The sequence below is a fragment of the Salvelinus alpinus genome, chromosome 20 (assembly GCF_045679555.1).
Source record: "Salvelinus alpinus chromosome 20, SLU_Salpinus.1, whole genome shotgun sequence".
Lineage (NCBI taxonomy): Eukaryota > Metazoa > Chordata > Actinopteri > Salmoniformes > Salmonidae > Salvelinus > Salvelinus alpinus.
Genome location: NC_092105.1, coordinates 32,372,435 through 32,385,555, shown reverse-complemented (window position 1 = coordinate 32,385,555; position 13,121 = coordinate 32,372,435). Strand labels below are relative to the sequence as shown.

Below are 13,121 nucleotides of genomic sequence, written 5' to 3'. Positions count from 1 at the left end.
ACTGTATACCCTGGTATGGTACAGAAATTGTATGAAAATATGGATACTGCCCAACCCTACTGACAAGGTTTACTCCTGGACTGACAAGGTTTACTCCTGGACTGACAAGGTTTACTCCTGGACTGACAAGGTTTACTCCTGGACTGACAAGGTTTACTCCTGGACTGACAAGGTTTACTCCTGGACTGACAAGGTTTACTCCTGGACTGACAAGGTTTACTCCTGGACTGACAAGGTTTACTCCTGGACTGACAAGGTTTACTCCTAACTGTTCGACATCACACATATTGAAGCTCGTAGTGGAAAGACACTAATTGCCTTTGTTTTGTTGTGCTCAGACAAGATGCTTCAGAAATATTGTTCAACCCAACAAAGAACTATTTGTGAAAAAGCACCCGCAGGAAATGTTGGATTTGTCAAACAGTCTCTCAGAGTTCAATAAAACTGTAGCAGGGAAATACGTTTTGGACAGCCTCACAGACAACAAAACTATTTAGCTTCAAACCATTTATTTTGCACTGTCTGTGTGTGGCTAGGAACCATATGTCACTCAGACTGTCTGATCGTATGACCCCCATAGTGTTCTGTCTCAGTGAAGAATACATCTAGGATCGACTTTCTATTCATGAATGGACAGAGCAGTCTGCCTAACATACGGCCTAACATGTACCCTTTGGAAGAAAACACAACAGGGATGCTGGGCCATGGAAGGAGGTGCTTTGGCAGGGACAGGCAAGCACTGCCCAGCCCAGTCTGCTCTCTCATTCCCCAGCCAAAGCCAGCCTCTGCTCCTACCCATCTGCCACTAGCTCCAACTCTCCCCTGGCTGTGCCAGAGACTACAGCCCTGCACCTACCCAGTCAACCCCTCTCCTCTCTGGGTAGAGGACCACAGCTAAGTCCTCTACCCAACCAGCACCAGTATCATATTCTATACGCAACCTACACCCAGCCAAACCCTTGTCTCACTGGGTAGAGGAGCACAGTTAATGGTCCCCTACATCAGTGGTTCCCAAACCTCTCCTCAGGGACCCGCAGCCATTCCATGTATTTGATCTATTCCAGAGCTAGAACACCTGATTCAACTTGTCATCTATCATCAAGCCATTGAATAGGTAAGCCAGGTGAGTTAGTTCGGGGCTATTACAAAATAGTGAAATGTCTGGGGTCTCCGAGAAGAGGTTTGAGAACCACTACCCTACACCACCAGTATCATAATTACGATCACCCCTCTCACATCTAATTTGTTTACTGACACCTGCAATAAATGCAGCATGCATCTAAGTAGTATATTTCAAGACTCCTTTATGCCCTATAATGTCAGCTGACAAGACTGGAGCATACTGTACACCTATCTTGCTGTGAGGTAATGTCTAAATTAAAAGCACATCAATAACAGCTGTGTCAGATTTATTGGCTAGAAGATAGTGACGCTTAAATCTCCTCTGGCATCAGATTTTATTTTGTGCATTCTCCTCTGGCTAACTGCAGGAATAATTCAATTCTGATTCCATTTGATATTATCATTATTAGGTCTATTTGTCTCCATTCTGTACCAAGACAAGGGCATGTACTGAATGAACAAACCAGTCTGATAGATGGCCGTAATGATATCACTGACAGACAACGGCCAAAACAAATTCAGTTATTTCCATTTCCCATTTTAAATATCTTGTTTACCCCTCGTTTATCTAAGATAAATACCTGATCATCTCTCAGGTCTCTAGTGGCAGTTAATGTGGTTAAAAACTCTTCCACCTCCCTCCCTCCCTCCCTCCCTTCCCTCCTGCCTCCCTCCCTTCCCCTCTGCCTCCCTCCCTTCCCCTCTGCCTCCCTCCCTTCCCCTCTGCCTCCCTCCCTTCCCCTCTGCCTCCCTCCCTTCCCCTGTGTCGCTCCTCAGGTTGATAATGGGACTTGGCTTATAATGGTGGGGATAATGTTTGACAAAGGATAATGGGAGGTGGTTATTATTATTAATTTCCACCAGCTCTGTTCTGTTCCAGGTATGGTCTTAAAGCAGCAGTTTCACACCAACCACAAGCTGCTGGCCGACAATTAAACGGCGCAGGCTCATTTGTCAAATGTGTCTCTGACGCACGACACACACACAGACAGACACAGACAGACAGACACACACACACACACACAGACAGACACACACAGACACAGACAGACACAGACAGACACACACACACACAGACAGACACAGACAGACACACCTCTGAGCACCTGTCGCTAATTGCCCCCACAGTGACAAATACTGCCATCCATCTAGTGGTGGGAGCATCTCAGGGGGAAGAAATATTAGGAAGCATGTGTGTGTGTTGGGGAGTGAGTGTGTTTGGCTATCACAAAGCCCTCCCGGGAAGCAAACCACTTAGTATTTGCAACCATAACACCTGCAGCAAAAGTTCTTGAATTTCTGCTGCCTGTGGCAAGCTGCTCTCTGATGTGTGTGTGGTGTAAGGTGAGACAGAGGTGTGTTATAACTTACGTTCAGGCACGAGAGAGAGAGTGTGTGTGTGTGTGTGTGTGTGTGTGTGTGTGTGTGTGTGTGTGTGTGTGTGTGTGTGTGTGTGTGTGTGTGTGTGTGTGTGTGTGTGTGTGTGTGTGTGTGTGTGTGTGTGTGTGTGTGTGTGTGTGTGTGTGTGTGTGTGTGCTCTGTACTGTAACTCAGAAGCTCCATCAACACCAAACCGTCAGGCAAATGATCATTAATGGTTCCACAAAGGACCCAGTATTATAGAGGTAAACAGGGGCATCTGCTACTGTGCTTCCCAAACACAACACATCACCAATCACAGCGAAACCCAAACAAACACATACATGAAACGCAACCCCACCCGAAGCACCGCTCTGCTCAGATCAGCTCCCCAAGCTAACCGCCAACAGACGCCCAATTAAGTCAGACGTGAGAAGGAAGCCAATCAACTGGCTGACTGAGACTCTTTAATGAGTTAGTTTCTGTTTCTCTGCCATGACATCAACATCTACTGAGGTTGCAAACATAAGCAAACCTTACCCAACCCTGATTAACCATGGATCTATACTTAACACACAATAGTTTGTTAGATAGCTCCAGTCCACTCCAGCCTATACCAAGAACAGAACAGTTCCATGAATCAAGGCTGGAGTTATGGCCTAGTTTTCCTAATTACAGCGTTGTGAGACTTTGGCCCTGCCTGGAAGTGCTGATTGGACCGGGCGATGAGCATATACATGTCAGCTGGACGACGGATCCCTTCCTTTTGCAGAGTCCACAGTTTGGGGCCTACGGTGCGTCAGTCTATCCATCAGCTAGAGAGATGTGGCCCATTGCATTAGCATTCACTTACTCACCTCTGTCTATCACAACAACCATGGATTTAATACACTAAGAGAGATGGAGGGAAGGAGTGGATGAGGTGAGCTAAGGGGTTTGAGACTGCGGGCGCCTCCCAAATTGCACCCTTTTCCCTATGTAGTGGACAACTTTTGACCAGAGCTCATAGACATTTAGGACACACCCTGAGACTCCTACCCCCCTCCAATACCACTAAACATAGTAATGTTTCAAGAAAGTGAGAGAACCAGACTGGAATGCAGCATAAGCAGACAGAGTAATAGACTCATTTATTCCTGTGAACATGCTTAGTAATGGGTTTCTAGTTGCTAATCTTGTTGACAGGCCTTGGAGGCAGAGCCAAAGCTATTACGACCAAACATGGGCCGTGTATTTTCATGCATACTTAATCTGAAGATACTAAGCGAGTGTATGGAGTTCACGATAAATGCTTATCCTCCAATTTGACGGCTCACCTGGTCCAAGGAGATGGTTTAGGACTGAAATGATGAGACAGGCTTATTAATGGGAAGATCTCTCCTCACACATCGCTGGACAGAGCTAGCTGTTGGTAGTCAGGCTCAGTCCAAGCCCAGCCTACCTTCAGTCTGTACTGGGCCTACTCCAGACAACCTCTAACTAGAAGCCGGATTCACCGTTGAGATAAGCACACTCAACTCAGACTTTCACAAAATTAATTCAGTGACGTCAATAGGAGAAAATCTGAGTTCAGCGAACGGATCTCAAGTCAGAAAACTGTCCGGGGCCTTTCAGTACATCAAATATCTGACACCCCATCAGGGGTTATTTGTGGGCACATTCAGGTCAAGTCATGCTACAATGCTAAACCACATGGAAATGGTCTGCTGTTTCTGTTGCTTACCTGGCCATGGCCACTCCAAACACACAGCCGCCCACAATGGACCAGAACCCGATCCAGCCAGCATCCACCTTGAGAGACAGACAGAGAGAGAGAGAGAGAGAGAGAGAGAGAGATAGATGGATACAAAAGGAGAGATCGAGAGAGAATGAGGGTATTGACAGAGAACGAGATAGCAAGGAAGAGAGTGTGGAAGTGAGAATGAGAGACAGAAAGAGAGGAGCATTATTCCATGTTCAGCATGCCAAACACGGCTCAGGGGACCGAGGCTAAACAGAGAGCAGGCACTGTGTCTGAAGACTGGGGAAAACGGTCAATCAAGCCCAGGGTAAATTGCAACCCTGTATTCTGATAGTGGTGGGAGTCAATGGCTGGTGGTGTCAATGTGATGATTCATCACAGACAAACGCCTGCTCTGACAGATGGAGAAGAAAAAACAGACATTATGACCAGGGTCTTGTTCTGTAGGGAGAAAACAGAGCAAAGCAGGGAAACACTACCACAACTTGCCCAATAGGAAGAGAGATGTTAGATTTGTGTTGCAAAAGGTTTTTCTACAGTGTTCCCTACTGAAGCATTCACCAGGGTCTACTGCTGCAGCATCAGCATGAGAGACTGACTGCATCACAGACGGAGGCCAATGTGTCACCCACACAACACACACGCTCTCACACAAACACCTCTCTGGGGAAGCTGAGTGCCAATGAAGGTGTGCTGCAGTTCACATCAATCTACCTTACGCTATAACTCAGGTATAAAAAAAGAGGAGCCACGTTGAAAGAGGCCAGATGTGAGTATAAACAAGATGAGACCAGAATGTAAATAAAGCATCTAGAGGCCTTTTCTGAAACTTTCTTGAAAAAGTACAAAGGTTGTGAAGCTGAATGCAAATCGTTCTGCATGCTATTTAAGTGTCAGGGAAGAGATCATAGCATTTTGTGTGTGTGTGTGTGTGTGTGTGTGTGTGTGTGTGTGTGTGTGTGTGTGTGTGTGTGTGTGTGTGTGTGTGTGTGTGTGTGTGTGTGTGTGTGTGTGTGTGTGTGTGTGTGTGTGTGTGTGTGTGTGTGTGGTTAATTAAATGCAATATGCTCAGTCCTAGATGCAGCCGTACAGGCCTGATTTGTCCGTGCTCAGCTTAATAATCATGCGCGTTGTTACTACTGTGTCAATAACCAGGAAGGCCGGCCGAGTGGGTGGGAGCCGGGCTCGGCTCCGGCCTCCGCTCTCTCTGTCTGGCCTGGCCAGTCTGGCACTACGTGGGGCAGCCGATGGCATTGCCATGCTAATTTATTCAGAGGTAACCACGGAGAGCATCAAAAGACACCACGGAAGTTAGTTGGTACACTGTATGCCTGCCTGCCTGCCTGTCTGGAGGCATAACCAACCACCACTCGGACTGGGCCCATAGCCACAAAGCATTTAAGAGTAGGAGTGCTAATCTAGGATCAGGTTTCCTCTCGTATACATTATTATTTCAAAGTCAAAATCGATCCTAGCTTAACACTCCTTCTCTGAGATGCATAAAGGTTACAGTTCACCGTCTGTCTGGAAGCAGCAGAATTAACCACCACAGCTAGATGTAACTCTAGATCAGGAAAAGTACCAGGAGTTCACAACAGTGACTTTCTCAGTGCAGAAAGCCTCTCTGTAATCAGAAAGCTGAAGCCACTGCTGTGCTTTCAGGTGAAGTATCAACTTTCAGAGTTTTTTTCCTGCGTAGGGACTTAATGTTTACTCTCCATTAACAGAGCAATTACATATGAGTGATTAACGCAGTGTGGGACCTTGTTCTTAAAGCAATGCTAATTACGTACAGCGACACAGAGCTACGTGCCTCAGGACACTGTCTTGCCTAGCACTGGGCTGGGTGTCTGGAGGGAGGAAGGGCTCCTGCAGAGTTCAGACAATAGCCCAGGTTTACCTCAGCCTCATCTCCTCAACACTTCCCAAGTCACGTTCCAAACTCCAGCCCCTTCAGCCATCCCATCCCTCCACCTGTCCCCAGCATACTACTCTCTCATGACATATCCCCAGCTGCTGCCCCATACATGTCTATTATTTATAGGATCACTTCCCTTCCCCGTGAGGAGAGGAGACACCGGTTGTGTCCCAAATAGCACCCTATTCCAGAGGCCTATGGGAATAGGCTGCCATTTGGGATGCACACATAGTGTGGAGAGGGACGCTATGGGATGTCACAGAATGCATTCTGTCAGCAGGAAGAAAGGGTCACCTTAGAGACACTGCAAACGGACACTACTCATCAGCTAGGCAGCGTGGTGGTTGACACTGTTATTGTCACTGGTGGGTGAACCACCTTAGGTGGGACAGCTACAAAATGAACAGGAAACAATCTCAGAAGGCTGGGAGGAAGGTTGGGACGGTGGATGTGAGGCTTTGTGCGTTCTGGGAAAGACAGGATGACGCAGAGGTGAAAAACAAAGTAGACACCTTCACAGATTTTTTTTGTATAAAAAAATGCTCTGGCTGCTTTGTCTGCACATACACACACACACACACACCCCTCCCCTGTGGGTGGATGTACTACATGGCGGCAGATTGAAACCAGTGTTTGATATCTGCAGAACAGAGCCTGTTAATGGGAATGCAGAGAACAGCACGGCCGCTGCAATGGCTGGAGGGACACGGCAGCAGTAAGATTGGCAAGTGGCATTTGAGTGGAGAAGTGGAGAGCAGCTGGGAGGTGATTGGAAGGCAGTGAAGGGGGACGAGGGGCTAAAGCAGCGCCTCTGTATTGATCGCCTCGCTGCAGAGAGAGAGAGAGAGCTGTGTCTGGGATGACAGTGGGACCGCACAGCGTGTAGTGTAGAGGGAGAGTGTGTGTGTGTACCCACTTTGTCAGCACTGTTTTCCTCTTGATCCCTGACCTAAATACATTTAGTATGTGTGTCAGACTGTCACATCTATAGAGATATCATGTCACACCTTATATCTACCCTCATTGTATTCCTCAATGCATGTTGCTGCTGATAGCATCTTATCAGAATATGGTCATGGTTTGTTGGTGCCAAGGCACCTTGCAGGCTGTATGGGATCGGAAGTTAGGGAGGCTAATGTGTTTTACAGTAGTGTGTGGTTTACAATGTGAAACTCTAAAATCAAGATCAAACATAAAACATACTGAAAGTCAAACTTACACTCCTTACATTCTGAGGAGTGAATGCTGCTGTAGTGATGCATTTTAACAACTCTGTTTCTAAGTTTTGAGCCTGGGAAAAACTCTGTACAGAGTTTAGGTAAGGCAGATCTTTGTGACACCATCTTTAGACAGCCAGATAAAGGCAACTTGGATGAGAAAAGTTCCTTAACATTTCCTTTTGACGACAAATGCAACTGTAAGACATAAAGAGTATAAAGAATTGATGATACTCCCTGTGGGTTCTGACAGAAAGGAAAGATAGCGAAGCGAAGGTGTATGTGTGTTATCCCACAGCTTTGTGATTTCTTCTCAAGTACCTGTCTGATGGTAACCTTGAAAAGAAGCCTCTTTTGTCTCCTTTGAGCCACTACGATCGTGTTAAAAGTAGAGGGTGCTCTGCTCTGTATCCCAACATCTCTCCTCTCGTTCTCTCTCATCCTGGATCTCTGATGCTAATCCTGTACCATTGAAGGGTCTGAGATGCAGCCGGTCTAATTAAACTAAGAATCTAAAGTGTTAAGTGCCTCGCTTTCTTGACATACTCCACATTTTCCCATATGCAAATCATGGGCTGTGGATTCCACCCATGTTTTATTAGACCCTTAAAAAGTTAGCTACACTTAGAGAAGAAGATGGTCCGATAGGAGAGAGAAGAGGACGGACCAACCAACCAAACAAGCCTATGCGGAATGGAGGATAGTTATAAAAACTTGTAATTAGGTATTTTTTGAGGGTGGGTTTCGAAGTTCAAAGTGGTATTCACAAGGGCCTGCTGCTTTTTAATGAGTCCAGGATGGGAAAGTAAAAAGGAATTTGGGAAGAAGATATTTTGAGTTGCCATGCTGGGCTCGAAGTTATGTCAATACTGTATGGCATGAGCCACTGGGGGTTAATTATGAGTCAACATCCATTTCCGTCTGGGAAATTACAGAGTCTGAATCCCAAATGGCATCCTACTCCCTAGATAGTGCACTACTTTTGACCAAGGTCCATAGTGCACTATGTATGGAATACAGTGTTATTTGGCATGTAAACGTTCACTTCAGCAAGGGAAATTACACCTCTGCCAAAATTTGCCACATCACAGGTGCTTTTAGAATGATGGGGATGTTTTCAGGAAGGCTAGCAGTCCCGTTTCAGTGCTTCAATAGGTGAGCGCCAACACTGAACGTTTTTCATTGTGTGTTGTACCAGAGCAGATCATTTGGAGGAAATTGGCAGCAGATGTTATAAATACTCTGTTGTAATAAATGCCCTTTGTAATGATCACTTTGAACATGTCTAAATTGTCTTCCAGAACTGCTATTACTGTACTACCATTCAGAGTGAATAAAGTGAGTAATGCTAGGAAAATTGGGAATAGACTCGTCAACTTTGCAGACAATCTGTATCTTTGGTATGTTCTAAACTCAGCGGACATGTTATTGGTGTTGGGTCAGGTGTGTGTTCCTTACCTGGCTGACTCTGGCAGGGGTGAGGATCATGTCCAGAACTCCTGACCAGCCTGCCACCACCCCTGTAGGCACCGCGTAGGCCAATGCTATCATCAGGAACCGGAAGTTACTGGAGGGAAAGAGAGAGAAACAAAGGCTTTTTAGCAGCAAGTCCTACAGTATCCCTACCTAGCAAACTTCCTTCTCTCTGGTTGACAGTGTCTGGAGACCTGCCACCAGACAGCCTCCTGCTTTCCTATTCTGTCAGCTCACACCACACAGCATCTCTTATTGTCAGGGAGGATCGATCCCACCTCAGTGTAGTGACAGAGAGATAAACACCTGGAACCAGGAAGAGCTGCCTGGCAGGCTGGCAGGGCTAGGCCGGAGGTGACACCATGATGAGGTTTGAATACAGGGGAGAACAACAGCTATGAAATGAGATTGAGATGAAGAACCAAGATCATTTGATGAGGTGACACCAACCACACACAGACGCACTAAACTGATGAATCAGCCGAGGCTCAAAACAATAGGATTAACTGATCTACTTAATCGTGTATTTATTCATATTAATGGGTTTGGCAATAGTAGCATGTCCACAAACAAAGTCATTTCACATGACAGACTATTTATTTCCCAGATCTGAGATGATGATCCGAGACAATGACTCCCTCTGATTGTTCTGTGAATCAAAAGATCCCTGGAAGGAAGGTCATTCCAAAGTCAAAAACTATTTAGCTCCATCTAATGCCCCATCTAACGTCCCATCTAATGCCCCATCTAACGTCCCATCTAATGCCCCATCTAACGTCCCATCTAATGCCCCATCTAACGCCCCATCTAACGTCCCATCTAACGCCCCATCTAATGCCCCATCTAACGTCCCCCACAGGCATACTTTCCCAGACCAGATAGTGGCATTATCGCTTTTGCTTTCAAGTAGATTAAGCCAATCCCATTTAAATCAATTCCCCAGCCCTGATTCCTCTCTGTGGGTCTACAAACGACACATTTACCACCTGCTGTAAACAGTTTGTTGATGATGAGAACGTTCTAGGTTTATGCTCTGCCATTGAGACATTATACGGGTGTATCGGGTAGAACCAAGGCATCGTTCAAACAAGGGAACTAAGTGAGATACCTACAATATGGAACAGAAGCTCATTTTGTGTGGTCTCTGGCCAAGTAACAGTCTGAGATGAGAGACCAGGGGTAAATCTAATAGAAATTGTTGGAGTTGGTCATATCAATGTTGACTTTGGCCAGGTCTGTCAGTCTTTGTAAACACTGACAAACCACTAAGAGGTGGGTTATTCTCAAGCATGAATTTTACAAAATGCTAATCACGATCATGACCACGATGCTGGTTGTTTGTCCATCAAAGCAGGCCATGGTTAGTAGCCAGGAACAATGTCACACCTGGGGAGTGTGCAAGTGTACACTTCGGGTACTGCTTTGGGAGAATACGAAGTATCATATGACAGACCCTGGGTGGGTGCTCCATGAATCTGTATCTCTATGGAGGTTCTCTTCAAGGAGAATAAAACTGCAACATTGCTGTCTAAAGTGCCAGAGGAATACATTGATGTCGTATAGTGCTATGCAGCAACTTGGGACAAGTTTCCTCCTCAACTTAGCTTGAAACAAAACAATAGACTTTCAAGTCTAAGTCTATGTAGCTGTGAACTAGATTTTCCTCAGAGTTGCTTTTCATCCCCCCTCCCTCCCTGAGGATGAGGAACGCCTTAAGCATTCGCCAGATGTCCCTCCGAGATACATACAGGACGCATCCGGCATATCAATGGATGTCATGAACAAATGCATGAGTAAACGCCAGCCGTCCATCCTGAACAGAAGCTAGGAAAACAAACAGTCCTGAGAGAGAGAGAGAGAGAGAGAAAGAGAGAAAGAGAGAAAGAGAGAGTGAGAGAGAGATTTCCCTTTCTATGACGGCTGCTGCCACTGTCAGACCAGACGGCTGGAGATTTAATGGTGCTGTTAGAGAGGGGTGAAGTGATGGTCCTCAAATTAAATCAGCGACATGGCAGAGACAGGGTTTTGGGGCGGAGGCGGCAGTGATGAGAACAAGGTGTTATGGATGATTGTAATTGGGCAGAGAGTGATTGGAGGGGTGCCAGACAGACAGTGTTAGCAACTAGTTGAGACGGAGGGTTGGGGGGGGGGGGGGGAGTAGGGGCTCCTCTGTTAGGGGGAGTCTTCTCTCTGTGTTTTCACACACACACACACACACACACACACACACACACACACACACACACACACACACACACACACACACACACACACACACACACACACACACACACACACACACAGGCCTGATGATTGGCGAGACACTCGTATAAATGCTAATAAAGCATGATGGGCTGGCACCACTCTTAACTCTCTCAGCTGATTACCTCAGTCTGTGCTGAGATGAAACTGGGATAAACAAACTCTGAGGAGACAGACAGACAGGAAAGCAGACTAGGGGATGTACTGTATGTATCAACAGTAGGAGTGCTGAGGATCAGGTCACCCCTGTCCATTCATAACAATCAATGAGGCAAAGTACCCTGTCCTGTGGTACTTGGCCTTGGAAGAGTCTAGACGAGAGAGAGAGAGTGTTATAGACTCATAAAAGTGACTTGCCCTCTCTCTCCAGCTATCAGCTGCTACTGTATTATTAACCTTGCTGTGATGGCGGCCGGCGGGAAATCAATATCCTTGCACCTTTTTCCGGCCCACAGCTTATTTAGATTACTGTATAGTAAGGTTTTGTCCCAAATGCACCCTATTCTCTATGTAGTGCACTATAGCCCATAGGGCTCTGGTCAAAAGTGGTGTATAAAAGTCCCTATATAGGGAATAGGGTGCTATTTGGGACTCAGCCTAAGTAAGCACAGCACAGGGCAATGCGGCCGAGGGTGAAATATTCCGGGGAGCCACGAAGCCAGCAGCATCATCAGCTAAGTGCCATTTGTCCTTGGCAGGTCTTGGCTGGAGTTCAATGCATCAGAATAAGCAGGATAGAACCTTCCTAGGCAAAATGACTCATACAACAACTCACTCAGACAGCCGTGCCAGTTCCTTTCCATAGCTTTCAAATCCTCTATATTTATGACATCAACCAACTTCAATTCTGTCTGTTTGTATTTAAATTAAAAAACAAATCTACTCCCTGTTTCTTTTCAAATTGCTACTCACATTTAATACTCAGGTCCACCACTACTCCACTAGAACTGACACCGATCTCCACACCTCTTTTTCCATAAAAGACTAGGCCAATTTTCCATCTCCTACAGAGTTCCATCTCCTACAGAGGTCCATCTCCTACAGAGTTCCATCTCCTACAGAGGTCCATCTCCTACAGAGGTCCATCTCCTACAGAGGTCCATCTCCTACAGAGGTCCATCTCCTACAGAGTTCCATCTCCTACAGAGGTCCATCTCCTACAGAGGTCCATCTCCTACAGAGGTCCATCTCCTACAGAGGTCCATCTCCTACAGAGGTCCATCTCCTACAGAGTTCCATCTCCTACAGAGGTCCATCTCCTACAGAGGTCCATCTCCTACAGAGGTCCATCTCCTACAGAGGTCCATCTCCTACAGATGTTTTTGGAACAGTTTCCCGGAACACCTCAAGTACTGCAACTCTATGCACTGTACTTGAATTGTCTTTTTACTTCTTTACCCGCTTATTCATTATCTATTTTGCTACTTATTTTTGTATGGTTTTGTTTTCTAAACATTGAAAGGGAGGTGCCTACAATCCCATCTGGGTTTCTTACCTCTCCTGCATATTCTTTTAGTTTGCCTTTTAAACCTTCATCATATTGTTTTGTATTTTCTTGTGTAAATAAATAATTTGTAAATAATTATAGTGGGACCATTAGCAATACTAATGCTGCTAGCTAACGTCATTACTATTCCAAGAGTAGTTGTCAGGTAGTACTGATCACTTTTCTACATGTGTGGAGAGCTGGGCTGTGTCCCAAATGACAAAGGTTGTCAAGACTCATGTACTGGAGGCAGCTCTGTAGAGTGGTCCCTAGCTTGCACAGCCACAGTCATAAAATCAGATTTTAAACCAAACCAAACCATCACCTTAACCACACTGCTAACCCTAAATTAAGACCAAAAAGCTAATTTTGGTTTTCATCAATTTCTACAATTTCAACTTTTGATTTTTCAGCGGCACAATCTAGCAGAAATCGTTCAGTTCTGCCTCCGGGGAAAGATTCTTGACAAATCAAGAGAACCATCGCGCTCCCCAGAAGCTTGGCTGGTGCGTAAAACCCAAAATTCATGACAAACGTCAACCT

General features: G+C 45.9%; 1 protein-coding gene across 1 annotated transcript in view; it reads right to left on the bottom strand.

The window, feature by feature from the left end:
- Positions 1-3,947: 3,947 nt before the first annotated feature.
- The window catches only part of LOC139546673 (solute carrier family 49 member 4-like), a 39,836-nt gene continuing 30,662 nt past the window's right edge, over positions 3,948-13,121 (bottom strand). Inside the window, exons 5-6 of the mRNA XM_071355323.1 lie at positions 8,816-8,924; positions 3,948-4,272 (exon numbers count right to left, since the gene is read on the bottom strand). Coding sequence (XP_071211424.1) covers positions 4,201-4,272; positions 8,816-8,924 — 181 coding nt within the window. The 3' untranslated portion in view covers positions 3,948-4,200. The remainder of the gene's footprint in view (positions 4,273-8,815; positions 8,925-13,121) is intronic.